The sequence below is a fragment of the Atractosteus spatula genome, chromosome 4 (genome assembly GCF_055471065.1).
Source record: "Atractosteus spatula isolate fAtrSpa1 chromosome 4, fAtrSpa1.hap1, whole genome shotgun sequence".
In the NCBI taxonomy this organism is placed as follows: domain Eukaryota; kingdom Metazoa; phylum Chordata; class Actinopteri; order Semionotiformes; family Lepisosteidae; genus Atractosteus; species Atractosteus spatula.
Window position 1 is genome coordinate 8973655 of NC_142709.1, and position 25862 is coordinate 8999516.

The 25862-nt window shown below is 38.8% G+C and overlaps 2 protein-coding genes across 2 annotated transcripts; one reads left to right on the plus strand and one right to left on the minus strand.

The window, feature by feature from the left end:
• Positions 1 to 1792: 1792 nt before the first annotated feature.
• On the minus strand, positions 1793 to 8460 carry ing1 (inhibitor of growth family, member 1). The gene is made up of 2 exons (XM_088912944.1): positions 7906 to 8460; positions 1793 to 4520 (listed from the first exon to the last, which is right to left on the minus strand). Exons 1-2 carry the CDS (start codon positions 8039 to 8041, stop codon positions 3814 to 3816), a joined length of 843 nt encoding a protein of 280 aa, XP_088769070.1. The 5' UTR covers positions 8042 to 8460; the 3' UTR covers positions 1793 to 3813.
• A 1888-nt stretch (positions 8461 to 10348) lies between these two features.
• Positions 10349 to 25050, plus strand: cars2 (cysteinyl-tRNA synthetase 2, mitochondrial). The gene is made up of 15 exons (XM_088912943.1): positions 10349 to 10987; positions 11106 to 11156; positions 12336 to 12453; positions 13143 to 13214; positions 13580 to 13685; positions 14467 to 14547; positions 15399 to 15528; positions 16962 to 17095; positions 18238 to 18305; positions 18863 to 18929; positions 19033 to 19171; positions 21632 to 21755; positions 22032 to 22130; positions 22749 to 23003; positions 24749 to 25050. Exons 1-15 carry the CDS (start codon positions 10746 to 10748, stop codon positions 24821 to 24823), a joined length of 1761 nt encoding a protein of 586 aa, XP_088769069.1. The 5' UTR covers positions 10349 to 10745; the 3' UTR covers positions 24824 to 25050.
• Positions 25051 to 25862: the final 812 nt, after the last annotated feature.

The window sequence follows — 25862 nt, forward strand, 5'->3', positions numbered from 1 at the left end:
TTATATCCACATTTGGTGAATTACACAGGACATTCTTATCTTTCTGAACAAATCCCAAAGCTGTGTGACTTCTTGTGAACAGATTGGTTCCAGAAATATATCTTCTCAATAAGTGTCATTATCAAATAATTTTGACAGTGATCTACATTTTTTTTTACAGTAATCCTGTGTTGCACAGCAGCTGTCTCTTGGAGCTGTGTCTGCAGGTATAAACCACTAGAGGGAGACATAGGGACACTAGGGCTAGGGTTCTCGCACTCGTTTTTGTGTTTTTCAAATTCTCCAGGGATGCTCGTACCACTAATGTCACTGAAAATGTTTCTAAAAACATTAGATTCGAATTTCTTAGGGAAAATTTTAATTTTATAGTTTGTCTGTCAGATTGAATTTGTCAGACACCTGCTAAACAGCCCTATCTTGTCAGTTTGTTGATATTGTGCTTCATGGCCTGAGCATTTGATTGCAGTAAGATGCGCATCAGACAGCTGTGTTCGGCGTTTGGACATTTTAATGTTCTTTTTGAAAGAAAAAAGTTGCTCACAAAAGTGTAAGAACTCCTAACCAGGGATACAGGATTTCTTTTTAAAAGAAAAAGCAGTCAGAAAACTTCTGTGACATTCTTGACTCCTCTGAAATTCCAAGCGAATCGGCAGCATTTGTAAATCACGCGGCGCACATCAGGAGTAGATGGATTAGCAAACGAGTCGAAGCACTTTGTGTGAGCTCTGCGCACCTCTGTGAAGCAGGGCCACTCATCACAGAATCCACTTCCTTCAGGAAAGCACAGGAAGGTGCTGCATCCTCCGTGTCCAACCATATTAAAGAATATTACTAAAAGGCGACACATTTTCTTAGGTGAGATTCACAGCATCTGCTGTTGTTATAAAGCCCAATCCATCATTCAAGACCCCAACCATCCCGGCCACAAACTTCTCCCCCCTGTGCTCTGGCAAGCGGGACCCTACAATTAAAGCACAGACCACTAGCCTTAAGTACAGCTTCTGCCCTACTGCAGCGCACATCCTTAACAGCTAACCGTGTAATGCCTCAGAACTCAACGCACCTCTGCACTATGTACTTTTGACTTGAATTGCCATGTTTTTTTCCCACTTCCACATAGTTATCGTTCTCTATAATGAATTTATTGTTCTGGTTGTTACTATTAGTACCATTTTGCAATGTACTGTCTACAATTGTGTGGTGTTGTGTGTCCGTGCTATGCATGTTATGAGAGATCGGCACGAATAAGAACTCCACTGTACATGTACATATGGCACTAAACTCCACTACGCGACTGATCTGGCCTGGCTTCAACCCTGGCTCCGAGATCCCCTGTAGTTCAGGGGATTAATGTGAATCAGTCCTCCTACGCCTCGCTAGCACTTAAGGGGGATCAGGAACACCCTGAAATAAACAGCCTGCAGGACAATATTGTCCATCCTGTGTGGCCTGGCTCTGATTTGTGGTTTATACAAAGTAGTATTTAAAGGTGTTTTAAGAATGCTAATCATTATGAAAGGAAAAGACCATTTATAATTTTAGAAAGAAGTTTCAAGAAGATCCAGATATGGGCTTGCTTTTAGTTGCTATAGATCTAACAACCATGATTTTCATTTATCCTGAAGATGCATCACAATCTATGATTTTCCAAAGACTTGGAGAGTCTGTGGCCTAATTTTACCTACAGTATGCTTCAACTGCTGTCTGGTGGACTCTGGTACAGAGCCTGAAGGCTGGATTTTCAGAACTTCAGAGAAACTCCCTCAGAGAAAAATACGGAGCAGAGACAATATTTCATAAAGTGATATTTTTAATTATAGTATCACATCTGTACATTTTGAATACTAAAGCGCTCGTAACTCAAATTACACACAATGCTTCCAGCTGGACTTTAAAAACACAGAAGTGCAAAAATGTACTTTTTTTTAATTATACCAATATTCTTTTCAATATTACAGAAAATATTTGAAGTCCTAAGTCCTAAATTTAAAAAAAAAAGTATCGATACTCATGTAATTCACATTAAAAATAAAAAAGTAATAGTGTGCAAGGAAAGAAGGAAAAACATCCTACAATAAAACCTTCAACATAAAATTATTGCTGCAACATTTTCTTTCATTTTTTGTAGAAAACCCATTAAAGCTACAGCTTTAAAAATTAAGTGATTATAGCTTTGCAATCTACAAGAGATCTTTTCATGATATTAAAGGGGTGTTATTCATATCTTCACTTCCTAGATGTTTATTTTTTGTTCACTTGCCTAAGCAAGACTAGTCACAAACGAGAAATTACAGTCTTGCTCAAGACCCTGAAAATGAGCAGCGCTTATTCGGGGGAAAAAGAAATAAAGGAGTGCATTCTTCATTTCATTTTCTTTATCTGCCTGGCTAAATTGTGTCAGGGACAAAAAATGGTCATTTCTACAAGTACCCTTTGGATTTCCTTTTCGATTACGACAAAATAATGAGGTAATCACCCAAACGCACTCAGAAATACTGATTTACTGCTCCCCTACTCACCCACATGGCGCTGAAAAAAGAGCAAACCTTCAGGGACTCAACTTCCTTCCTAACCTCTCCTGTGCTACACAGGACAGCACAGGCAAAGGGTCCGACTGCTCTGCCTTTGGCTGAACTGTCTGGAAACATTTCAATCAAGATGCTTAATCTTCTGGTTCAGTAAGGAGACTGAAGGACACTATTCTTATGTTTACTTGTCATGAGTAAATCTTAGCTGTTGGTGTGGTAAGGCTAAAGTCTGAACTGGTTGTTCAACACCGGGGAAAGGAAAATGCAAAGGAGGGTTAACTCAAATTTATTAAAAAAAAAAATACTGACCACAAATGCAGCAATAGTTGAAGTTAGACAGATTTGCAGAAACCACTTCATAACAGTGTTGGCATTCCAAAATAATTTAACTCCTCGGTATGCTTTTTTAGAACAGAAAAGAAAAAACATTGGTGTTGGTGTGGAATTATTGCTTTGTAAATATTTCTTAAAAAAGTGAAAGCACTCCTGTGACAAAAGAAAATACAGTGAATCACAGCTTAACATCTACTCAGAGGAGGGAAGATCTAATTAATTAATACAAACAGTAGCATGTGGAAGACAATGTTAGGAATCAAGCCTGTTTTAGAATCCACATCTCCTTTTTTCCCCCCCAATCTTGAAAAAGTTGCCAAATACTGCTTGCTTTTTGAATTTGCTTCCTTTTATACTGGTATTTTGGATCGCCAAATTGTTACCCCACTTGTCCTTTTACACCCAAACTCGGCCAAAGGAAATGTCCTCTGGAAGGTGCTGATGAAATGCAGGTCACTTCCCCTTGCAGAAGCAGAGCAGAAATAGCTAAGCTTCAGTGCCGATCATTGAATCCCACTGCTCCTGCTGGCAGTCTGTCACCGAAAGGAGTCACTGCAGCAAGGCAAGCTGGGAATCCCCTAGTCTGCTCTTCTGCAACCGAACCTTGGGCCATTTTAGACATTTCAGAGGTGGGAACTCCCGAGCGGGCGAGCGGCACACCCTGGAATCAAAATGGGCAAACTCCAGGTTGCAGGATTCTTCGTTCACTCTTTGCCGAGGCGTTCGAGATACTAACACTGCTGCTGTTTTGATTAACTCATAGACTTGCCCCCTCCCATTCCTTTTCTCCAGCACCTGTGAGGGTACAGGGAAAGGCTTGACCAACTAGGAACCTCCGAACAAAAGCGCCATCCCCCAACCCTTCCAGCCCCTGCCCCGCTGAACAACGACCCTCACCGTGAAAACGCGCGTCTCGACTTAGTCTCTGCCCAGGACCCTGGTGGGTAACTAACTACCTGTTGTAAGCTCTTTCCTTCTTCGATTTCTCCAGAGCCTTGTCCATGGTTTTCTCGTTCTCCCCCCTGCACTTGGGGCAGTACCACTTGCCCTTGGGCTTGTGGTTGAGTCCCACACAGGAGAAGTGAAACCATTCGATGGGACACTCGTCGTTGTCGCAGCCGATCATCTCTCCATACGACACCTGGTTGCACAGGCAGTAAGTGGGCTCGTTGGGGTCGATGGGCAGGTCGGCAGGAGAGGCCTCCCTCTCGGCTTTGGCTTTCGACCGCTTCTTCTTCTTCGACGCCTTGGCCTTCTTCTCCTTGGGGGTCCCCGTGCCGATCTCGTCCCCGTGATCCAGGTTGTTGCTGGCGTTCTCTCGGTTCTCGTTGTTCTTCTGCCTCCTGGACCTCTTGTTGCTGGACTTCTCGTTGGCACCCACTGTCTCGCTTCTCAATTTCTCCTGGGCTGTCTTGCCCGGGACCACCAGGCTCTCGCTGGGCTCCTGGCTGGCCTCCAGAAACTCCACGTGACCCTCCACCTGCCTGCTCCTGTTCTCCACCAGCTCCACCATCTGACTGACAATCTGGATCTTCTCGTCCCCCAGCTCTTGGCTGCGGATCAGTGCTCTCTGGATGCAGTGCAACAGTCTCTTCTTCTGCACCGGATCTCCCTCTTTCTTGTGCTTCTCATAGATTTCATCCAGCTCCTTCAGGATCTCTGAAACACCCAGAAAACAACAGACATAAGCAACACAGACAGACAGGCATCCTGAGGTCATGTGATGTCAGTCACAACTTAGGGCTGGCCATGTAAAAACACTGCAGAAATGGATGACAGCGGTTCACACATTTATAGAGTATTATACATAGAGCTCACAACCTGCTGAAGAGGAGTTAAGAGTTATGGGTGGTTTAGGCCACAGTAAAGGTTAATCTAATCTAACGCATGGTTAACATCCGATGCATATTATACTGGTATTGTATGTTTACATTAAAGACACTTACAAAATGCTTTTAAATTCACTCAAAGCACCCCAAATTCACACTCCTTTCAATGTAATGAGTAGCTGCTTGCCATATAGCTTGTCAAATGTTTTCTGTAAAATCAAGCACACATTCCTAGCATAAAGGACAATATTAAAAAGACATAAACTGTATATACACATATATATATATAAACATACCTGTGTCTTATATCTCTAATTAGAGATTCCTTCATTTTATGGAAGGAAGTGGCGTAAACCAGAAACCCACTATAAACCCTCCTTCAGCCCATATCCCTGTGAAAACACTACAGACCTTCTGTCTAAAGGAAGTGATGCTGAGGGCTGAACTGACATCTTCCAGTTCGAAATGACAGGCTGCTCCACTGCTGTTCTCCAGGCACTAGCACCAACAATGAGCTACAACAGCAGATACCACTCATCACACCCGGCACTGCAGGTGTGAGAGTCCAGTGGCACCGATATGAACAGATGAAGGCGCGTGTGGCGCCAACATGAAGAACCCTACAGCCCCGAGTGCTTGGACCCGACAGTACTGGGTTCTGCTGGTTCTGTACTGCGGCACAGATTTTCCTGACAGGGTTTGGGGTGCAATTATTCCCCTATTATGGCCAGCAGCCATATTACTCTGGCTCTCTGTGGTCATTAAAAATCCCAGGGCGTTTCTCAAAAAGAGTAGGGATAGCCAAATTTCCCATTGACCGTTACCAATCATGGCCTCCAAATAATCCCCATCTATGAACTGGTTTCATTACTCTGCTCTCCTCCCCACTGAGAGCTGGTGTGTGGCGAGCGTTCTGGCACACTATGGCTGCCGTGCATCATCCATTACCTGTAAAGCGTGTGGAGTGTCCAGAAAAGCGCTATATAAGTGTAAGCAATTATTAATTATTATTATCATTACCGTTACAGAAATTTTGCTACTTATTACAACACTGCACTGCATTAGTGAAACACCTGAGTCTGAAATACCTGTTGGCAAAATTATATTCAGTACAGTCTCCCAGCAGTGTTTAAACCTGGAGATCAGTACGCCAGTCTCTGTTTAATGGCACTGAATGATTATCTTCACCCCTGCAGGTTGTGTCTCTTCCAGAATGACACTGCCTCTGTCCACAGAACCCGTGTGGTCGCCCAGCAGTTAAATGGGCATGACCTTGATGTTAATCACGTGTCGGGGTCTTCTCGGTCACCCGTTTTGACGACCTAGCATTTACAAGACATTTCGGCAGCGACGCCTAAGACGGCGTTTTCCACCTCCACCAGCCAGGTGTGAGTTGACTGACTTTCTCCTGGACGAATCCTGCAGAATTCTGGATACAGGAAGCCACAGAGCCCCCGGGCCGGACAGGCAGCGCACGGCGGTCAGATGCCCTACAAATGGACTTCACATTAGTCCACTACCTGCATGCATAGTATCAAAAGAAACCTGTCGCAGACACCGCATTTGCTTCTTAAAGTGTTGAGAATATCTGAAGTGTAGAAACTGCTCAAGCAACTCGGCTGTGACGATTATAAGGACAACGTACAAATAAATTATCTGAAAGGAAAGCCTTTCTGCAACGGTGTTAAGCGGTACACGTGATTAAAATACAACCATAAAGAGTAACCATATCTGCAGCAAAACCTCATCAAAGAAAAAGACACGAAAGGAAGTATGGAGTGCGGTTAAGCGCTGTTAACAGCTTGCAAAGGAGACTGAACCCTCCCCTAATCTTGAGGAAACCCATTGTTCTTTCGGGAAAAGGGCAGGGCGAGATACTTGATCGTCAGTCAACTTGTACCAATAGGCAATCGAGGAACAGTCAAGCACCTCCTCCTAGTGCAATAATTCAGCCAATTGAAACCTGAACTGTCCAGTGACCTCCTCCATTTAATGCGCCGCAACACTGGGCGGTCGCGTACTATCAAATAAACACTACAACCAATCACGACAGACGCAAGGCGAAGGGGGGGCTGGGTCACGCTTTCCCTCCAATCATCACGAAGCCAGAGCTCGAGCAACGCCTAATATGCAAATGTACCGGTGTATATTAAAGGGCCAAAGACGACACTGTCGCCAAGCGCGGTGAGCGCAGTCACGGAGAAAAGGGAGTGTGTTGCACGTCTAGACCACAAATGTAGCATAACCGCTGTAAAAACCGCCTTTTAATGAGGATATGAAATGTATAAACACTAATTAAAACAGTTCCCTTGCCTTCAAAACCGTTCGGTCTTTCAATAAAAAATGAATTTCCGACCATCTTAACCGGTTCAGACAAAAAAAATCTCAATAAGACTGTGGCTATAAATACGGTATCTCTTCGGCGAACACAAGTCTTTTAAAAACCGTACAGTTTTCTAAACTATATGGGACAGAAGCATTATGTTTTGCTTGTTTTCATATGAAAAACAATCTTCCACAAGACTGGGCGCGCTGAATCTACATCTAAGATTTGCATCACTGTAGTAATACCTTACTCTTCTACTACCGATTTTAAAAACGCGGCTTTAAATAACCCCATATACGTGCTTTCAAAAGCTCATGAGCCCATCTTTCCTCCTTTGAGTCGATTTTCTTTAAACTTCTAATGATAATGACAGTCGTGAAAACATAGGAAGTAAAACCAGTTTTAAATAACTGCTTTAAAATCCCAAGTTGCTATAAATTGACGTAAACAACTGTAAAATCGTACGTGACGGTCGAAATCGATGTTAAAACTGACAATCGGATGTTTTTTTTTAAGGAAAAGGGGAGTAAAATCCCTACCCCAGCAGTACAAACACCAATTTTATACAACCAACAGCCACCACGAACACTGTACATTCCTAAATGCTGTTGTGCTTAATCTTCACTTTGTTGTTCCAGCTCTTGAAAATACGATTTCGCAGGGAGCATTCACCCACATAAAGTTCACGTTTCTTCGCTCTTTTATTTAACAGCGTAGCATTTGGCTGTTTCGAGAAAACTGCATTTTTAAAAGCTTGGCAATCTTTTGTTCCGCCCCGCGGTTTTGACGATTCAGACCGCTGTTCGCAATTGAAGGCTGCTTCAGTCGGGGTCGGAGGAAATTACTGAACAAACTGCGCTAAAAAAAATAAAATAAATCAGAAGCTTACCTTGGTATTTAGCGTCGATTTCCCTCATCAGCGACACATTTCGCTGCAAGTCGAAAGGCAACGATTCGACCAAGTCTAAATACTCCTCCACATAGTTAGCAACGTGGATCGGGTCGCCGTTGGCAGGGCTCAGCATTTTTATCCTCCCAGAAAATCAGACTCCGCCGAAATCCAGGAAAACCTACATTTGTTTTTTTGTTTGTTTTTTTGGTGGGGGGGATGAGGAGGACGACAGAAAGATCAAAATATCCTTCGCTGCAGCGCAGAAACAGATTGAATGGCTGTCAGGCAACAGCCTATGGGGTCACTTACGTTTGTAAAGTCCTCCTCTCCCAAACAGAGGAGAGGTTCAAATATGAAGAAAAAAAAACCCAACACAAATCAAGCACTGTAGTGTGGGAATTCCTTCTGCTGTGCAGTCTTCTCCCCTTTCGGCGAAAAAAACAGACCCACGGCGATTAGTACCTGTGTTGCCCCTGCACTTGATCCAACGTGGAAAACCAAATACCAGTTTCAAACACTTGGGAAACACTCGGGCGCGCAGCGCGCAGGCGCGGCTCCGGCCAGCGCCATCTGCATATTCATGAGCCCAGGCTCGGCTCCGAATTGGACACCCGTAACACTAGATACCACGATTCCGGTATTCGTTTTCAATAACGTGTTCATTAAAAAAATAGGGCATATATGCCCCCCTCTCTGCGTGTGCAGGAATAATTGGGGGGGGGGGGACACCTTTTCAACAAGCTGCCTGACAAGAGCTCGAAGTAGCCGACTTCAGCAAATGTGCCCTCTTCAAAGCCTTCTTTTTTTTGCCTGGGAGTTTAATTTCTACATGTTTACGCTATTTTGCTCTGTTCGCGTGCCTGCTTCTACTTTATGAGTTGTGAAGGATGTGCTGGGTAGCGTCACGTTATACTGAAAAAAAAAGTAATAGTAAAAAAAAAAAGATATCGGTTTGAACGTAAGAGTTGAGGCTCGGCGAGAGTCGGAGGAATTTTGTTTAAGTGACAGAACGGGCCAGCGGGCGATATCGCCGCGATCTCTCAGAGCACCTCAAAGAATACGTTAGGCAGGCAGCCAATGGATTACAGACCCAAACTGACGTTCAAAACCCTATATGAAATGTTTTTCGTTTTTATACTTGAATCTCCCTTTCGCTCTCGAAGCGGAAAAGGACGAATGGTGGAAGGAAAAAACGGTCAGCCAATGAAACGCGTAGGAGCCGGCTCGAATAGTGTTACGTCACGACCAATGACCAATCAGATCCCGAGGGTAGGCGGGACTATTTAGTACGCGTGTGCCGTTTCTCATAGCAACACATGGGGAAGTAGCTGAAGCAGAGATAGAGGAAGTTTGGGGCATTCGCTGTACTATGGTGTGTTTCGTGCTTGAATTTACAGCCTAAGCATTTACACAAAATAAATAGTTAGGCTGCTTGTTAAGTACATTTCCAAACTAGAGATTTTTATAGAATTAGGAAATAAAATGGAAGAACCGGAGAGTTGCGGCAGCCATTTCCGTGTGACGCATTAAGTTTCCACCCAGCAGTTCACTCGGTTTCCAAAATGACCTACAGTACAAATATTTTCACAACTTACATTTTCGTATCCCTCTGTTTATCTAAAGATCTTGTGTGACAATGTGGGGGCATGCTGCTACGAACTCTAGTTATACAAAATCTATTGGTTTTTCAAAAACATGACGGTATACATGAAATAAACTGCTTAAACATCAAAACCGTAAGTTGTTAAAGTTATGGAACAATGCGTGCAATTAAAATGTATAGATTTAACTTAAGATTTACATCAAGTTACAAAGCTAAAAGTCAGGAGAGATGTGATGAAGTTATATTCTTCAGGGTTTTCTATGTGGAGATTCAAGTTTAGGGTGCTACACAATGGGAACATTTCAACTAGTTTGTGGAAAAAAAAGTATTTACGCCGGGGAAAAGTCCGAACATAAACTCCACTCAATCAAGAAGGTTATAATAATCGGTGTCCTGCAGAGCCGTTTGTACATCCTTGCAACTCTACTGGAAAAAAAAAACAACTTTTCTTTAAAATAACGCATGTTTGTCGTACATTTCCAGGTACCCTAAACCTTAATAACTAATCGATCAAAAGGGCTGTTTGACCTAGACAGACGAAAGAACACGTCAGGATAACTTTCTCCGGTTACATTTTAATTTCTCCCCTACAGTCAGCGAAATATATACTATTAATAAATGCTTCAACTGTCCCCTCGTTTTTCCCCAATTTACTCACTTCTCGCGTGATTTGCCCGTACCGTGGCTCAAGTTTGATAGCGTAAGAGGTTTAGTCCCTCCTCTTCCTCTCTTTTTTTTCCTGCAGGCTCGGTGTACGACTGTTCTCTACTATCTTACTGTGCAACAGCCATTTTAAAAACAACCGGACGTCGGTGGTACACACTGTCTGCCCTCCCCAATGACAGTTTTGGCTTAACCCCGCCCAATAGGAAACAGGTTTAGGGAGTGCTGGCAGCCATGCGAGAGAGCGTGGGGGCATGTAGTCGTTTTACTCTCTGTATTTTAACAAGCCTCGCAGTGTCGTCATGAAACGCTTTTAAAATAACTCCTAGTCGTGCAAAATGAATAACACTGCTGCGTGATAACTGCGTATGGAGATGTAAGCATCGCCACAGCACGATCCGGAACTCGGTGGGAGCAATTGTATCTGTGTGCGTTTACTACCTCATGTGAATGTGGACTTTTTTTTCTTTCACAAGGGGAGAGTCGCATATATGTGTCCATCTGCATAGCTGAGCTCTATGCTTTTAGCAAAGACTACGGTACTGTCGCAGGCATTTTTTTCCCCAAGAGAATGCGCTTAATTCCGAGCTTCTTGCCTTATCTGAGGCAGTGTCATTATCGGAGGTTACAGTGTCGTTTGCCCGGCAGATTTGAGAGCGCTTCAAGTGCCTTCAACACCAGATCGTACTGTTGTAGTGGAGCCGAGAGGAAATGGCAAAAACCAACTGGGTTTGACACTGGCATTAAAACGTACAACAGCCTCACCAAAAGAAAGGAATCTCTAATACTGGCAAAAGAAGGAACTGCTACCTGGTATTTTATTTATAGTATTATATATGATATTTTACTATTATGCATTGCTATTGTTAAATTTTTTCATTTTCAAGACGTTTTTTTTCTGTAATCGCTGTTTACTTGTGCCATTCTAAAGGTACAGCTGTGGCCCCACTGTGTATGATCACGCACATCTTGGCCATGCTTGGTAAGCAGTTCCAATTACAGACTTTTCCTATTATAGTTTTTAACTTTACATTAAGTATACTACATGATAAATCTTAAGTTTTGAAATAATTAACTCAAATACCATTATAATGAGTTATCAATTCTCTATAAGGATGATATGAATCAAGCATAGAAGTGTCTTACAACTGCCCCTTGAAACATTTATTGATGAAGCATGCCAGTCCAATATATCTTTGATTGTACACAAGCTGAAGAAATTTAGGTTTTGTCATATGTATGGAAGTGAAAAAATTGGGTTTATGAATATTCCTGCAGTTTTATACCAGGTTATCTCACTTGTTCTGAAAACAAAAGAAACGAGGACACTGACGGACCAGAAAACAACTTTTCAGAATTTCAGATGCTTGTGACACATAGTTGAGATGATATTCCTTCAGTCCAGCCTCAGGCATTAGTGCTTGGATTATGGTTAAAGTTAAGATCGCTAGTAAAAGGTAGAGTGGGACTTAAATTAAGTGGTAAGTGTTAAGGTTAAGGTTTAAGATAGCGAGTGAAAGGTGGAGTTTCATTTAGACTTATTAGTAAGTGCTAAGGTTCGGTTTAAGAACTAGGTAACTTAAAAAAAGCAATATTGCAGTAAAACAATATTTAAATCCTGGAAGTCTGTCTTCAGCTTCTTTGCAGATAAGATGAGGAGCAACATCTAAATTTACAACATTAAAATCGTTTTAATTAAAAAAGAGCTGTTCATGTCTCTGGTTTGTCAACAAATAAAAATACAGTATGCTCATACCCATACCTCATAGTTGTGCTGTACATACCTTGTATGACTGTTAGTTCTACAGGGAGTAAGTTTAATATTACTTCACATGCATACAATGTAATTATACTTGTGCTGCCGAAAATGTGCAACTATATGTAACTGACTGTCATGTAATTGCAAAGTAGTTTAAACTCTGATGATGTAGCCTAAACAACAGAAATTTAAATTAGAGTTGACTTCCACCACACCTAATTTCTAGACTAAAAATTGTCCTGTGTGGTAATTTTAGATTTTAACACTAATATTTTTTGTAATTTAAAATCTTCAATTACAATTCTGCCACTTGAACTGTTTCTTGGATTTATCTTTGTGCTTTGACAGTGTAATCACCTCTCTGAAACTTTCTTTTATTTTTTCTCTTTTTTTTTCCACCAGCTCCTATGTCAGGTTTGATATTCTACAAAGGATTCTGTCCAGAGTTTTTGGGATTGATGTAATTCACGTGATGGTCATCACTGACATAGATGACAAAATAATTAAGAGAGCATCAGAGGTACTTGACTGAAATCACATTTAATGAATATCGTAAATTGAACTTTTGGAAAACAACAGTTTGTTATGCTCTTCTTGGAAGACACCTTTTCACCATTAGCTTAACTTGCTGAAGAGGTTTATTATAATGTTAATTTTTAATTTACCTTTCTAACAACTTACTATTATCTAGAGATGTCCATGGTACTGAAAGTTACCTCCTGAATGATGAGGTAACTCATCTTTCCTTTGTTTAAGGGTATGTCCAATAGCACTATTATTTAGCGGGACAATGTTGTTCATTCCTCTGCACTGATAACCCTAGGTTTGATGATATTTTGTATTCCTGAATAGATAGCTGTCTTTTCTTTAACACTAATTGATTTGTCAACTTAGTCTGTTATTTACTGGGTAAGCTGTTTGACTGAAAACACTAATTAACTAATTAACACTAATTGATTTGTACTTTATAATGAACACAGTCTCCCATGGCCCTGCATTTGGTTTTCTCTCTTGACACACTCATTCTAAGTCGTGGTTGTTCTGGCTAGTCGTAATGAAATCCCAGTTGTAGAAGATTTCCACCTTTATTCTAGGAACTACCTTCAGATCCTGCCTATTATAGGCCACGTTTATATCATTTACATAGATTTAAGGGACTTTCAAGACAGGAGCCAAATGATTTTACGCTTAAAATTGTGTTTTTAACAGGAAAATATGTCGCCTACAATTTTGGCCAGGCTGTATGAAGAGGAGTTCAAGAATGATATGGAAGCTCTAAAGGTAAGCATAGCAGGGAAAATACTCAAAATGCAAAGTTTGTTACAAATCCTCTGTATACAGTATGTACAGTATATGAGAAATTGTAGAATTGTGACAGAACATTTAACTATATAGTATATTCTAACAGTTTGCCTTTTATTGCTAGAAGATAAAATGTCTTGAAGCTAAGTGCTTCCCATCTTATAAGTATAGTTCATAATATTTGCTACCTTTAGGGAATACTCCACATTTAAATACCATCTTCAAGGCGTTTGTCCAGTCTAGTGTTTCTGGATTTCCTTTGCATCTTCCTCAGTGTACTAATTTGTCTTTTGAAGGCATGTGGCTATTTTGACCGAGAATGATAACTTCTGGCTTTTCTATAGGTGCTTCCTCCTACAGTTTACATGAGGGTGACTGAGAACATTCCACAAATCATTGCTTTCATCGAGGGTATAATTAAAAACCAGCATGCGTATTCTACAAGTAAAGGTAAGTATGTATGGAAATGTTTCTGTTCTTTCTTTGTAGTCATTGCAGGCTGAAAAGTTCTGTTCCTTGCCTGTTTTCTGTTACAGAAATACAATTTTGTACATTAAGCATTTGCAGAAAGCATATACAAAGTTCTGTGGTACATTTCCAAAACACGTTCCAATTCCAAAGCAATAATTCAAAGCTTTCCCATTTTTGGCAAGAATAAGGACTCAGGCTTACATTGCTAGCCATGTTCCATTGTCTTAGAAATTCTAATTGTTGTAGTTGATTGTTATTTGTATAGTTTTTATAGGCCAGGGTAAGGTTCTTCAAGACTATTTACTCTCTTGGCTGTATGTTGCATGTATCAGTTCTGATGAGGGGTAATGGGGTTTGAGGTGCAGATTCCTCTCATTGGATTTTTATCTCTCTGTGTTTAAACCCAGCATCGACTGTAGTGAAATACACCACAGGAACATCCTCACATAGAAATTGTTTATAATGGTGACATCTTCATCATGATAAACTGCGTTTTGGCTTGCAGCAGTAACATTTGTGTGTCTAGCACTTGGTTTTAAACTGTTCACTGTACACCCTGGATATGAGTCATACTAACCTACTTTCAGAGTATGCCACTGACATTTTGTGTTATTCACAGGAAAATCGACAGTTCCATTTATAATATTTTGTTTATAATGTTTGTCGTACAATAAAAATATTTTTTGAAAACTTGTTAGAAGAATTTGATAAAAAATAGAAAGCATTTCTGATTTGTTCCAGTTTTTCTATTCCAAAAAAGGTAATGTCTATTTTGACATCCAATCCATTGGGGATCGATATGGAAAACTTATGGTCATAGGTGACACTGGAGGTGAACCAGGTATGTTTCAGTATTAAAATGTAAGTAGAACCCAAGTACTGTAGGTTTTTTGAGTTGGGGGTCAGGAATATCCATATTTGCTAAAAAAATTAGTTTGTACAACACTCATAAGACATAATGAGCCCTGATTCCCATGTTTTAATTCATTTTATATTGGTACAACATACCTAAAATTGAAGAATATATTGCTTTATTTTTAATTTCCTAACATGTTTGTGATTTGCAACTGAGAGTAGTTTGTAATTTCTTTTTTATTTCCAGAATTAGTAATGTGGAAAAAGAGTTATTCAGTACCAAAAGCTATGAAAATGTAATTTAACAACTAAATTGTTAAATGTGTGAGGACTGTAAATTGGATTTAATAGAAGATAAATGAGTGTGGTAGTTAGAATTGAAGGAAAAGGGAAAATGTGTTTTTCTTAATGTTTTGTAAGGCATATTCATAATTCTGTTCTAGAATAAAACATTCTTTCATTGTGTTGCAAACACTTTGTTATTTGGTTTAAGGCAGTTGTACTAATTCTCAGTTGTAGCCAAACTGAAACCAGAAAAAAGGTCTTTTCATAGATTTTAAATAAGAAGAGCCTCAGGCTGCAGAAGCTGATAAACACCTTTTATTTCCCATTGGTGGTTTTGTCTTTTGAGTATCAACAACTGTATTAAAGCTTTTTTGCAGGAAGGGAGTCTTCTATGGCCTTCTATCTGCATTTTAATAGACCAGAGAGATCACATGTAAAGTTAATTTCTGTAAATGTAATGTTTAAGGTTTTTAGAAGTGGGTGTTTTAGGACTAGAATGATGTTTGGTAATTCCCAAACATAACGTGAGATATAATTGCGTCTTGTTCCCAGGGGACACAGATAAACGTGATGCCAGGGATTTTGCACTGTGGAAGAAAGCCAAAATTCAAGAACCGAGCTGGGATTCCCCCTGGGGAAAAGGGAGACCTGGCTGGCATATCGAATGCTCGACAATTGCAAGGTTAGATCCTTTATTTTCAAAAACGACTGTATTTGGTTAAACATCTTCATGAACATGATAATAAAATATGTATATTTCTTTATATCTTTGAAAGAAAGTTGTCTTTGCCCTTTATAAAAAGGTTTTCCTGGCGAGAGAAAATATATTGCCAAAAAACAATAATACACAAGTACGTGCACATGTGCACGTGTTTTAATTTGGAGATTTCTCATTGACCTCCGGACTATTTTTATTCACTATAAAACTCCTAATATAGAGTATAGTGGTGCAATGTCACTGTACAACTCAACATACAGTAGTATGACAGTAGAACAAACTGGCATTTCAAGATTCATAAAAAGACACAATTTGGTTGATAAAAATATAATTTTAAGTCATTGGAACGTGCCCACATTGTTTGTAGTGTTCTGTGGGGACATTTTCTCACATGTCTGTACATTTATAGGAAAACATTCCTTTCTGGCTTCTTCTTTTTTTAATTAAAAGGTTTTGAAAATAACAATATTAGTTCAATCAATTAGCAGATATATGGAAAATAAAGTGAGGAAATGCTTGACTGTATGACCCATTATTAATTAAAATTAATCTTCTGGGGTCTGTGACATACTATTTCTTAAAATATGTTCTTGTAAGTGAATATTCGGCTAAGGATTTTTTGCTGGAATTGTCTATAAGCATTGTTGGCTACCATCGGTTCTATAAGAACCATTGACCTTCAAGTGGAACAAAAAGGACTTGTGGCCAGTTTGAAATAAAGGAAGAAATGCAAACAACATGAAACTGATACTCTTAATCTTGAAGTTAATCTTCAGTTACAGGACTTAGTAGTTCAGGTGGGTAGCTGCGTCAGCATGCGTAGGTTGCAAAGAAACAAGTAATAGGTTTATTCCATGCTGAAAAAAAGAAGAGAGAAAACACAACGTTTCGGCCATGGAGCCTTCTTCAGGTGTGAGGTTGCTCAGGTAGGTCGCTCACACCTGAAGAAGGCTCCATGGTCTAAACGTTGTGTTTTCTCTCTTCTTTTTTTCAGCAGGGAATAAAGCTATTACTTGTTCAGTTACAGGACTTGACCAGTTATTTCCCACAAGAAGGACGATGAGTTATTGCTTCAGATTTCATAGGTCATTTTAGAAATGCTAGTTGTATGGAAAATACACATTGCCCGATACTTTAACTGGTGTCTTCCCTGTCACCTGATGAGTCTTTGCGACACTGGAGTCACTGCTGAGTGATGCACAAAGGATTCAATGGCTTCTCTTCAGTACCAACCTGGCATTAATTACCCAGAGTGACTAGCCACAGATACCTGCTGGCACCCCTGCACGGCACCACATCTGTTTTTTTTTAAATGTGTGCTGCATTTGGTCTCATGGACATTGTCCATAACTGCCCATGGTCCCATGTGTATTTCATTTCACTTACTGTACTTGCAGCTCTGTTTTTGGAAGTCAGCTTGATGTCCATTCTGGTGGAATTGATCTTGCCTTCCCCCACCATGAGAATGAAATTGCACAATGTGAAGCTTATCATCGCTGTGCACAATGGGGCAACTACTTTCTGCACTCAGGTATAACTGTAATAGTCTTGTAATTGAGTGGTCCTTCAGGGTTTAGCTTCATATACTGCTGTCATTTGTACCTGCAAATTAAACTCTGTGGCATAGTCTGGCAGAAACACCCAAGTACTCTTATCTGTGCAAGACAAAAATGCATGGGCTAAATTGCATTTATTCATAAATGGCATCTAAATTATGGTTTCATCCTTCTAAAAGCAAGGACTTTTATTTTTAGCTTTCTAAGCTACATTGAAGGCATTATCTTGACAAGTATTATTCTGTTTAAGATCAATATGCAATGCAAAAAATACTTTGTTTTCAACTCTCCACCATGTTTTGTACATGGTGTATGCTGTTTATAACTGACTAATTTAGTATTAGTATGATTTGAAACTTGAAACTCAGTTCTGCTTTGTATTGTGGATAGTTTTATTTTATTCAGATTTTCAGATCTTAAACTTTGTTTTGAAAAAGTGATAAAAGCTGGAAATATGGACCATACAGTATGTGCATTGGTGTGTTCCAGCCCAAAGATGAACACATTTTTAAAACAATCTTGATATAGAAAGCAGTGATCTCTTAGAATAAAGAAATTGGACACTGATTTCAGGCAACTCAGTTTTTTCTTTGGAGCTTTTTGTTTAAAAACACACTTGCTTTGAAAAATATGTCATAATAATTTGGCATATATAATTTGTCAGCTTCATTAAGTTAAAACTTGAGGCGGACTTTGATTTTTTCATTATTATTGAAGACTGACTTCTGTTATCCTCAGTTCAAATGTCATTTGGGGGACTGAGTAATTAGAACAACTTCTAATTAGTCTAAGAACTATAGCCAAATGTTTCAGACATCCTAAAATTTCCTTTGTCCTGAAATTGTTTATTTTGTTGTAATGTTACTTCCAGTATATGCAAGCTTTTTTTTCCCCATTTTTAGCTTTGTGTTCAAATATTGTTCCAGAACTTGAATATATGTTTGATTATGAAACATTTCTAAATTTTAATATTTTTCCAAGTGTTTATTCTTAAAGTTACATATCAACTTGTTGATATTATTGTTGATAAGAATATTTACCTATTTAATGTTTTTTATAGTAGCAGACTAATTTGTAGAGACTAACTGGGTGTTTTGTTTTAATTCTTTGTGAACAGGACATTTGCATTTGAAGGGAAGTGCAGAGAAGATGTCAAAGTCATTAAAAAACTACATTACAATAAAGGTATGTGTAGCGCGCCCCCTAGTGTGCAATTACTGAATTGATTATAATACATTATTATAAACACTTTTTTTTAAACAGCAGTCAATCATTATTCTTTATTAACGTTTTCGACTAATTACAATTAATAGATTTTTGGGAAGTAAATGTTGGGGTAATTATTATTTTTAACTGCAAAAATTATTTCTTTGATGTGTGCCATTTTTTTACTGCCAAACATTGTTGTGAAGGATAAACCTTAAATTTAATGTGTAGAATAACCTTGAAATTTTTATTTCTTTTGAGAATTTGTATTAACATTCTAGACTTCATTATGCAGTTTGGGATTTTTGTGACCATTTTGCGAAGGCAAGTGTGATGCTTTTAAAAAGGATCCAGTCAGGTTTCTGAAACGTAGCAGGACCTTTTACCTGATATTTTTATTACCTGCTGTTTTTATTCAATTTTAGCTGAAAAAGACAGATCTTATTAGATTCTTTTTTGCCTTTGTTCTTAATTCTACACTATGTGTTGTATGTAGACGGAGTTCTTTTTTGTGTAATCTATTCTTCCCCTCACAGGATTTTTTGCAGTCATTTACAGCGAATGAATTCAGAATGTTTTGCCTCTTAACGAAGTACAGATCAGGTATGGTTATGAGTCAGGCACTTTTTATGATTGAAATGTGGATACACTTTTATTGTGTGCTATTCTACTATGCATATTCCTCTATGCAAATTGTGCTTTCCAGCTATTGACTACAGCACTGCCAGCATGAATGAAGCAAAGTGTGTTCTGTCCTCCATCAGCACCTTTATCAGCAATGCGGATGCTTACGTTAAAGGCTATTTGCTAAGCCAGGCTGTGGACGAAGGCCTTTTATGGGAAAGGTAGGAAGACTCAGAATCTTGTCCACTAATTCGGATTCGGATTTTGAAAGAGAAAAATACTTACTGTTTTATTTGGAGACTACTGTTAATTGTCTTAATTGCTTAATATTATGGTGTGGAAAGACATGTACAATACCTTGCAAAGGAACAAGTAATAGGTTTATTCCATGCTGAAAAAAAGAAGAAAGAGAACACAACGTTTCGGCCGTGGAGCCTTCTTCAGGTGTCAACACCTGAAGAAGGCTCCACGGCCGAAACGTTGTGTTCTCTTTCTTCTTTTTCTTCTTTTTTTCAGCATGGAATAAACCTATTACTTGTTCCTTTGCAGCCTACGCATGCTGATGCAGCTACCCACCTGTACAATACCTTTGCTTTTTTTCTGTTTTCTACAGTACTTTCAGTAGGTCTAACATTAAAACACAAGATGCAGTGGTATATTTACAGAACTGAGACAAGGCCTGAAAGTAAATGCAGACGTATATAGTTCTCACACAAGGGCAGTCACTTTATCCTTAAAGGAATGATGCTTTCGATGAGAACTTTCTGCTGTGCGTAGCTGCCTAGTTTTTTAAAGAGAAAATATAGGGAACTCGCTATATCTTGAAACACTTGTTAGAAGAAGGTTTACCATTAGTATCCGATACCTAAAGGATTATTGCAAATTATTTTCAATTATACGGTTTACAGAGCACTGACCTATTTGGCAGATAGTTCTAAATATTATTGAAGGTGTTTAAATTAAATCCCCAGATTTGCGTGACTTCTGAAAACTGTGTACTCATCTCACTGAGATTTTATTACAGTAATTAGAGACATATTCAGAAATCTTTCTTGAAACTGGAGGTCAAAATTATTTCTTATAGTCAGTGATTTTTTTACTTTATTTTTTCCTGTTTCCTTAATTGTCTGGCACATCCTCCATTGCTCATCAAAATAATTTGAAAAATAACTTTTCAGTCAAAAAGCACATTAATTTGTCTCTTTTGTTAGCAATTATTACTGTCAACACTTATTTATGTTGATTAATTTACAGTAGCTTGTATTCAGGCTAATTTTGATGCAAAGTTTCAGGATGGGAAGACCAAGGTTCTGAATCAGAAAGTGTCTTTGTTCACTGACATCTATCTAAATATATAGGATAACATGAGAGACATACCAAGCAGACTGCATTGCATTTTTAAATGTGAATTGTATATGATGGGTTTAGTACACCTACACAGAACAGCTCTGCAGCAAGCTCTTGAATGATTATAGTACCAGTATCAATATTCAGGTCAGTTTAAATTGTAAGGTGAACATACACAAAACTGTAAAAAAGCATAATTGTTTGAATTTCATAACATTTAAAAACCTGACTGGATATTTATCTTACTGAGAGGCGTTTATTGCAGTTGTCCTTGAGTGCTGTATTTAAAACAGGAAATAAGTATTTTGGGTTTTGCACTTAGGTATTTGTATTACTGTATGTATTATGTTCATCTGACTTCCTTAGTTGCCTGGGGGAACAGTTTGAGTTGTTAGAAGGCATCACATTTTTAGTTCATTTCCATTTGTTTGGTAAATTTACAGGTTACATGTCAATAAGGAATATCATCATACAAATTACTAACTTTTGACACCAGTGTTCTTGATGATTTACACTATAATACATACAGGACATGCAATGCACAACAGGACATTGTTACCTCAATAAAACAGCCCATAATTGTCTTCAGCAGTATGAATGAGGGGGTGCATTAGGTTACCATGTTAGCACTGACTTGATTTCTAAAATCTGGAAAGGGGAAGATTCATCAGGGTTGTAGGCACCTGGTCCTCTCCAGGAAACTCTTTTTAAAGAAGGTTTAAAGAAACGGGCGGAGGAACACATTTTGTGCAATTTCAATCACTGAAAATATTCTGTTATATTTTCACTGCATTTGACTGAGTACCACATAGTTGCAGAGTTGCCTTTTATAAATGCCAGTGTTGCTGATGTTGGACAGTTGTATCAGCATCAGCAGGGTGTGAATGAAGCGTGATCATACCTTCCATGAAAGACCCTGCCCCGATCAGCTTTAATGGTATATGTGCAGCACGCTGACTTTTCTTGTGCAGTTCTTCCACTGTCTAGCAGTCACTGTTTTTATTTATTTTTCTACGGAAGTTGTTGCAGTAAGCATGAGGGAAATGATGATTGTTTGAGTCAGTGATCATTGATTGCATGTATCTGTTTGTCTGTCTGTGGATGTTGCACAAGATAGTGTAAGGGGTGGTGAGTTTTAAACGCAGAATGTTTTTTCATTTGGTTTTACAACGGTTTGAAAAATGTTTTTGAACAATGCTTGAGTCTTAATCAGAATTAATTCTATTATATCAACAATGATTTTATTAACAGGAGTTACAGAACATTTGACTACAACTGTAAATACTTTATAATAATGATATTTTGTTTAAAAAATAATATGCTTTGCATCCCAGGTTAGCCACAACAAAAGTGAATGTGCAGACAGCACTGTCAGATGACTTTGACACCCCAAGGGCTGTTGATGCAATTATGAGCCTCATTCACCATGGCAACCGGCAGCTTCAGGCTGTTACCGAGGTAACCTATTAGGATAGCAAGCTCAGAAAATGGCAGCTGTCTGCCTTATATATAAAAACCAAGACAAAACTGTACAGTATTACTGAGTCACATACACTATTGGTACCGTTTTTAACATTGTTTCAAGTCCATTCTGGTAAATAAAGGCTGCAAGTAGGTGGTTGAGTCAGAACGAATATGTGAAGATTTAATTACAGTGTTACGTTTTGCTTTAATTGGTCTGCTGTATTGAAAATGTTTTTTTTTTCCCCACCTTATTTTGTGTGTTTTGGATAGGGAAGTGGATCTTCTCGAAGTCCAGCAGTGTTTGGAGCTATCCAGTCATATATCAGGGGATTCCTGGATGTGGTTGGGGTTGACATTGCAGACACAAAGGTCAGCATGCACTAACAGAGTTAATTATTGCTTTCTTCATTTATTGTATGTATTCATAAAAAGCTTTGGTTTCATATTTGCCACACAACCTATTCCTACATAAAAAAATACATCCATAAGGATAAGGCATTTAGAATGTAAATATTTGTGTCTTATAGAAAATAATGAGACGGTTGACATGTCATTATTTTAACAGAAAATTATTAGAAAATAATGACATGATGACATGGTTCTTGTGGGACTCTGTTTAAAGGACCAACCTCTAGGTGAGCAAACTTACTTTGAACACATCAGTATCCTTGAAAACTGGTGCCAGTCCAGCGCATTGGAAATAAATATGACCGAGATAAAAGAGCTTCTTTTCAATGATAGAACCAACAGTGGGCAATCTTTGCAGACAGTAGTACTCAGTGGTCAGTCTGCAGAGGATGCGGAGAGTTTTAATTATCTGGGAACACATATTGACCAGAGGCTGAGTTACACCGAGAATATAGACTACATTTTTAAGAAAGCAAATTTATTTATTACATACTGTTGTTGTGATCTAAAGGACTGCCATTTCTGCATTTTGGGAGTATTTAAATTGTAGTCCCTTTGTTATGTTTCTGTTTTCCCCAGCGAATACCAAGAGGACCGTCATCTGTTGCCCTACATAATGTTGTTGACGAACTAGTCAAGTTTCGCAGCCACGTTCGTAGGTATGCTCTAGCTACAGATGAGCTGCCCCCTGTGTTGGAGAACAGCCCACCGTCAGAGGAGGAGAAAGCCAAGATAAAGCAGCGCAGGCAGAAACTTCTAGAAGAACGACAGCCACTTCTGAGGGCCTGCGATGACCTTCGGGATGATCTTGCCCCTCTGGGAATTCTAATAAAGGTCAGTGTTTCTTAAGTTGTCTGCAGAAAATGATTAGTATCTTATACTGTGCAAACTGTTAATACACTTGTAAAGCACTATAGATGCAATAAGCTTCTTTTACAAGTATCCATGGAGTCAATTATTTCATTTGTCACTCTATTAAGACTTTAGTAATATATCTCACTTTTAAATGGCATTTTCAGGCCATAAACTGTTACCCAAACATCTATTATGAGTTGGTGCCTTTTAGAAATTAGCTTTTTGGATGAATCAACAAAATATATCAAACTTCAAAACTGTATACTGTTGTATATAACTATATTGTATGTACTGTAGTATGTAGTATATAGAATATAGTACTCTGTACAATATACCGTTGTCCACCATATAGATCATAGTGGAAAAAATTGCTACGTCACTCACACATTGTTTCTTGGAGTAAGGTTTTGTACCTCTCACCAGTTCAAATTAGAAAATTGTACTCCAAGGAATCCTGAAGAATTATTTTAAAGAGAAGAGAATCTAGAGAAATGAAGATATGTTTGGTAGTGATTAATTAATTAAATTAATTAAGTTCTTTTCTCTGGGATATGGATGCGCTCCTCTGCATTTCCCCTAGCCTTGATGAATTACATTGCTAACTTTTGTGTTGTGTGTACACTTCAGTGTTTTGTGTAATTGTAGCCATACTTCACCAGAAAGCAAAGCTGCTTATTCCTGGTAATGATCACTGCCGCATGAAGCATTTTCTTGCAGCAAAGCCAGTGGAAGGTGTAGGTACATCCTGGAAAGGGTTCCAGTCTGTTGCTTCTAGTACAGACACAGAGGGAAAGTTTAGAGACATTAACACACTTAGACAGGTGGGATGTGGGAGAAAGTAGGAACACCCCGAGAAAAATAAAACATGCAGATTCCACATGAAATGTACCACATCTACTTTTGAACCCAGGAGCTAAGAGCTGTGAGGCATCAGGACTGTCACTCCACTGAGCTGACTGCAACTTTTTTTTACAAATTGAGTGGTGTCATTTTGTGCTGCCGAAGATGTGATGGTGCTTTGTAGCCCATTACAGTGTACTACAGGTACTACTGTACATTTACAGGTTGTTTCATCTCAAACCTGTTGAATGTACAATGGTGTTTTCTTTTTGGATAATCAACAGCGTGTCATATTTGCAAAGATAATTGTAGGAAAAGGTTTGGGCTAATAATGAACACTTGTAACACTCCCCAAATAAATGTTCTTGATAGTGTAATATAATGGCTTTTTTTCACACAGGGGCTCAGTATAGGTTGGAAAACATTAATCTGAAGTTGGTGATCTTGTTAAGGAAGGAGAGGGTGTGTCGTTGCGTCCGGGTATTGTTGTTCAAGTGCTGATCTAGACTGAAGTTCCTCATATTAGCGAAAGACAAATGATTTAGACAAATCTGTTTGAGATGACTTGACTCACAGTGACACCTAGTGAGAAACTGTTCTGTTTGGTCAGATCCATATAAAATGCAACTTCTGCATTTGTCTTTATATTTATAAGATTGCATAAGTGTGTCTCCTTTTCCAGCTTGTAAAAACAAATCATCTCCTTGGAGCTGATATTTATTTGGGGTTTTCTCGGTTATGAACCCTGCAGTTCATGCAGTTCATAAGTGAGATTAGGAAAATTGTATTATTCAATTTCACAAATCTGGCTAGATTTGCCAAGTAAAACATAAGATATAAAATATTCATGTTACTCCTAACATATTTCTGTTTTTGTTTTTTAGGACAGAGGTAACAATTCAACATGGGAGATGACTGACAAGAGAGAAGAGTTGAACAAAGATAAGACTACACAATAATATCAGAGCAGTGCTATTCACCATTTAGATACTTCTGGTTTTGTTCAGCAGTTATAAACTTGTCTGCCACAGTGTTAACATTAAACTTACAGCAACAGGAATGTATGTATGACTTTAACTTTCGCAGTCCTAGCACCTCATACAGTATATGATTAGTTAATTTTTCACATAAGTGCATTTTCATGTTGATGATGCAGGAAAACAATTAAAATTACAATAACAAGAGTACAAAGAGTAAAAAGTACAAACAGCAACTTTGTTTCATTTTTCATAAATCCACCTCCAAGAGCTTTTTCTTTAGATGATTTATTAACGGTAGTATTGTGTACATTGGATGTTTATACAGCAAATGTATCACTTGTACAGTGAACAGAAGTTTTACCTTCACGTTAAATATCTGCTTAAATATTTATTTTTAATTTATTTTATTTGACAGTATTGTGGGCAAAACTTCTGAATCACTCTTTTGAAGGGTTTAGGGGATGATCAATAAAATGATAGCACTTTTTCATCTAATTGCGTTTAAAAATACGAAGGCAGAACGGCAGGATGGCTCATCCCCCAAAAAATGTAAGGAACTCCCCGATCAAAAAAGGGAAAAATGCAAAAGCAGATCATACTTCTTCAGAGGTGTTGGGACTATGTCGAATTTGGAGATACAGTATCTTCACCCGTCAGTTCAAGGTGTATGGAGTTATCTGACTTGGGAGCATCAGTGACATCTTCATAGTCTTGTGTCTGGGAGAGAATGTTGACTGAAGTTCATTTTCTAGAGCAAAACATAAGCACTGGTGCAAGCTCTGTGGAAGTGCACTGACAGGACAGAGTGGAGGCAATTTTTACTTCTAGGGTTGTGAGCGTATCGAATGGGCGCAGCATGTAGCCATGTTGCTGAAGCCAATACCCTGGTTTCTTGCAAGAAAAGACCAAAGGAGATTAACAACCACCACATGGGCTGATCTGTAACCTTTCTTAAATAAGTAGACCGCTCAGCAGCTTTGTTTCCAGTTCTAGAAATTTCATGTAAGCTGCAGACTGG